This window comes from Mandrillus leucophaeus, unplaced genomic scaffold (assembly GCF_000951045.1).
Source record: "Mandrillus leucophaeus isolate KB7577 unplaced genomic scaffold, Mleu.le_1.0 Scaffold104, whole genome shotgun sequence".
NCBI lineage: Eukaryota > Metazoa > Chordata > Mammalia > Primates > Cercopithecidae > Mandrillus > Mandrillus leucophaeus.
In genome coordinates, this window is record NW_012098543.1 from 432,156 (window position 1) to 436,762 (window position 4,607).

The following is a 4,607-nucleotide window of genomic DNA, read 5'->3' on the forward strand; positions in this document are numbered from 1 at the left end:
GTCGGAGCGGGGGCTGGGGCCTGCGGGCACGGGATGGGGGTGTCGCGGCGGTGATGAGGGAGAGAGGGGAAGCCCCAGCATCCAGCTGGACCGGGGCATAGAAACCCAGGAGCCTGCAGGGAAGAAGAAGTGCCCGGGTCCGCAAGGAAGCCTGCGAAGCTTTGGGGCTCAGTCCCCTCCAAACACACAGACAAGGCACTCCGCTCCGCTGGTCTGGCCCTGTCCGGAGACTACATTTCCCATCAGCCCTGGCAGCGAGGAGCCGCACTTGGGGGAAGGGTCTGCCGCGGGGCCTGCTGGGAAATGTAGTGCATCTGCACCGTCCCCGGCACTCCCCAGACTTGCAAGTGGGTCAAGGAAAAGAGGCCCAGAAGGCGCGTCTGGCTGCCGTGTGCCTCCGTCACCGATCCCTAGGCTCACGGGTTCTGGCCGGTTTTGGTTGCTCTGACGAGGGGGTCTCTGCCTCTGATCGGGTCTCTAGGTCTCTCAAGAGGAGGCGAGACTGTGATGTCCCCTCTTGGGAAGGACTTCTCCCCAGTGTCTGAGCCTGGGTGTGCATGTGAGCTTGCGTGGCTGCTGTGGTGAACACGGACGAGCTGGGTCTCTGCGCCGGGGTCGCCACCTGGCACTCCCAGTGATCTCCGTGACCCTCTCTCACGGTGCACTGTCGACGTTGGTGCCCTCTGTGATATTTTCTCTTCCTGTCTGTCCGGGTCTCCTGCCTGTGTGTGTGCGCTTTTCTCTGCTTGCTCCCTTGCTGTGGGTGTCTCCCCTCTCACTTTGTAGGTCTCCATGCTTTCCGTCTCTGTTTGTTTCTATGGACAGTCCCTGTGGCCTCCACACCCCCTTCATTCTCCAAGCTTACAAGAAAACATCCAAACACTTCAGCATCAGCATCCCAAATTTATTCTCCAGCAGCTGTGGCGGGCTGGGAGAGGCTAAGGGAAGAGGAGGGGAGGAGGAGAGTCCCAGAGAGTGGCAGGCACTGGGGAGGGTTGGGGTGGGTCCGAGCCAGACAGGAGCCATGCACGGCAGGCAGGCTGCGGGGAGCAGTGATGGCTTCGGGATGGGGAAGTCTAGAACAAAAGCTGATTGGGAGCCGCTGGGGGAAGAATCCTCCATATATCCCAGAAATCCCCAGAGCACAGCAGCGGGACGTACTGGAGGAGGGGGGCATGCCTCCCACTCATCTAGAACTGGAGTGGAGGCGGTGGGGGGCGGGCCTCGGAGGCTGAGGGTTGTTCTGGAACCTGAGTCTGGAACAGCCAACCCCGTGAGGCTATTTCCCCAGGGGCGGGGTCTGGGGGGAGGCATAGAACTACCAAGATGGAGTCTCGAACCCCATGGAGTTGGGGATGGTTAGTGGTGTGGTGGTGTCTCTGGACCCGATTGGGGCAGAGTCCAGAATGCTAAGGTCGGGGAGAATATCGGGCTCCGCTCAAGTCTTGAACGCGGGACGGCTGTAGAGGCTGTATGGAGTTTAGAAGGCCAGGAACGCTCGGGAGGGGCGTCTCGAACCCGCGGGGGCAGAGCCGGAATGCTGGGGTGCAGGATCTAGAATGGGGCAGGAGGTGTTGAAGTTGGGGGGTGAAGTGGGGGCTGCCGCCAGCACGGCGGAGGGGGCGTTGGAGACACCTAGTGGCGGCGGGTGAGATTACATGACGGGCACAGGCACTGGGCTGGTGGGGCTGCGGGCATCCGGATGCACGAAGTCGGGGTTCACGTAGGTAAAGCCCTGGAAATCGGCCTGGTCGATGCTGGCCAGGACTAGGCGGTCTGGAGGGGTCAGCGCTGGCGCCGCCCGCGTGAAGAACTTGTCAAAGTTCTCGCCGCTGCGGCCACACTGTGGGAGACGTGGGGGAGGGAAAGTTAAGCAGCTCCGAGGGTTCCTCGGGTGCCCCTCTGTGTACCCCGGTCTCATCTCCTGTCTCGTGCAGAATCTCTATGCATGCTTCACGGTCTCTGCACCTCCTTTTGTAGGGGGCGGGAGGGCTCTGCAGAGGGAGCCCCACCCCCACATACAGGTATATTGAGACCCACAGGAACCCCACCCCATTAGGGACCAAGTTTTTGTTGCCTGGAGGGTGACTGACCGGGCGGGGTCTGAAAGGAGGTGGGATCTCCAATCGTTCCAGCCGTTCCCAGTCAATCCAGCGGAAAAAGCCATGTGCACGGATGGTAGGTTCCCCATCAGGCCCTGAGCCCAGGCGCTTCCCTGGGTGCTTGGTCAGGAACTGTGGGAAACACAGAGAGAGACAGATAGACAGATAGACAGACAGACAGACAGACAGACAGACAGACAGACAGACAGAGTCCCGGACAGGGAGACCCAGAGAACGAGGAAGAAATAGACAGAGACAAGCAGATGGAGGAACCAAGAGACACAGGCATGAGACCCAGAGAGATAAGAACAGCCAGGGGAAACAGGCAGAGGGAGGGAAGAAGGGAAAAGAAAGGGGAGAGAAAGAGAGAGAGGCAGAGAGAGAGAAGACGACGACGAACAAGACAGAGAGAGACAGAGAGATAGATGCAGAGAGAGACAAGAGAGAAGAGAGGAAGAGGGACAGAGAGAGAGAGGAAGAGAGAGACAAGAGAAGGCGAGAGCGAGAGAGAGCGAGACAGAGAGAGAGAGAGAGAGAAAGAGGAAGAGGGAGGATACATGACAATGGGAGTAGACGAAATTCATACCCAGAGACCCAGGGACACAGAAACAGAACAAATCAGGGTGTGAGGTTGTGAGGGGCAGAGAACCCAAGAAAGAGGAAAGATATGGGAAGGATCCCAGAGGGAGAGGGAAAGGAAGAGAATGAAGGAGATGGCAAAGGGGAGAGGAAAAGGGGGTAAGGGGAGAGAGGGAAGAGGAGAGGGAAGAGGAAAGAGAGGGGTAGGGGGAGGGAGGGAAGGGGAAGAGTGAAGGAGAGAGGGAAGTGGGTAGGGGGAGGGAGGGAAGGGGAGAGGAGACAAGGCGAAGAGGAAAGGAATGGGGAAAAGAGGTTGCAGACTCAGAGAAAGGGGGAAATAGAAATTCAGAGGGTGGTACAGAGACCCCAGGTGAGAAGACAGAAACCCAGAGAAGGGAGGAGACAGAGGAGACCCAGGGGACAGAGATTCAGAGAGAGAGAAGGATAGAGACCCAGGAAACACACACCCAGAGGCAGGAATAAAGACCAAATATGGGGACAGAGACCCAGAGAAAGGGGAGGACAGAAAGCCAGCAGGAGAGGACGGTGAGATGCAGTGTGTGTATGAGAGCAGACACAGGAGGGAACAGAGACGGGGGTGGGGTGGGGGGGGTTGGACAAAGGCCCAAAAGTGTAGATGGAGATACAGAAGGAGACAAAGAGAAAAGGAAGAAACACAGAGAGCCCCATCGTATGCAGATGGAGGGGAGGTATGAGGCAGAAACCAGAGAGACCGTCAGGGAGATGCAGAGAGAGCAGCTAGACGCAGAAGGTGCTGACATGGGCTGAAAATCTGCTATGGGCCAGATGCTTTCTTCTGTGTCAACTCCATAACCCCTGAAGAGAGTTAAGCTCAGAAAGTTTTGGTGAGTCACCCAAGATCCCACAGGAAGAAAAGCTGCAGAAGCTGGGTTTACCTGACCCAGCCAGTTCCGGAAAGACAGACCCTGGACTTTCAGCACTTCCTGCAAGCAGGGAGCTGGGGAGTGGCTGTCACAGACAAGGATGGGACAGAGGCCATCTCCAGGCCTGGTGGCAAGAGGGCCAGAAACCACTGTTCTAACAAAAACCTGTGTATTATATCAACTTTTCCAACAGATGGAAATAAAGTGACTTCAGGAATGAGAGCCTTTTTCGAATAGGCACAGAGACAGCAATGGCGTGTGTGGATGGTGAGCCTGGAGAAGCTGGGAGTCAGGGGCTCTCACCCCCTTGCAGATGGCCACGGCTTCTCGGGAAAGCGACTTGGGGTAGGTGACAGTTTGTTCCATGATGGCCTGAAACAGCTCCTCTTCATCCTCCCCATCGAAGGGAGGCTATGAAAGTGGAGGGGAGAGAGAGTCAGAGACTTGCCCAACTGCCTTTCCCCAAACCTTCCACACCCTCCTCACCCCACCGTGAACATACCTGACCCATCACACCCCCACATACACACCCGACCACACCCTCAGGAAAGACCGAACCAAACCACCAAAGCTTGATCTCTCTCCTTCTCGGGTTCTCTCATTTCCTATCTCAGATGCCTCAGCTCTGTGCATCTCTGTACTATTCTGCCTCTTTTTATCTGCTATGTAAATCGGCAGGGTGTTAATTACACAACATGTCCGTTAAATAGAAGAGAGGAAAAACTGCAGGAAACACTCTAAAAGCATTCTCCTGGTTGGATGAGTGGTTCACAGTCTTCTGAGGTTACAAAAAAATGATACCAGGCATTATTTTTTTTATTTCCTTTTCTTTTCCTTTTTTTTTTTTTTTAAGTAGAGACTAGGTTTCACCATATTGGCTAGGCTGGTCTCAAACTCCTGACCTCAAGTGATCTGCCCACTTCAGTCTCCCAAAGAGCTGGGATTACAGGTGTGAGCCACCATGCCCGGTCAAATGTTTTTTATCTTCTAACTAAAATTTAGCATTCCCTTCAGTTATGAA

General features: G+C 55.7%; 1 protein-coding gene across 1 annotated transcript in view; it reads right to left on the reverse strand.

Moving 5' to 3' along the window:
- Window positions 1-890: 890 nt before the first annotated feature.
- PRKCG (protein kinase C, gamma) overlaps window positions 891-4,607 on the reverse strand; it is a gene marked incomplete at its 5' end in the record, with an annotated part of 33,510 nt that continues 29,793 nt past the window's right edge. Inside the window, 4 exons of the mRNA XM_011980096.1 lie at window positions 891-1,554; window positions 1,659-1,843; window positions 2,094-2,234; window positions 3,890-3,997. Coding sequence (XP_011835486.1) covers window positions 1,410-1,554; window positions 1,659-1,843; window positions 2,094-2,234; window positions 3,890-3,997 — 579 coding nt within the window. The remainder of the gene's footprint in view (window positions 1,555-1,658; window positions 1,844-2,093; window positions 2,235-3,889; window positions 3,998-4,607) is intronic.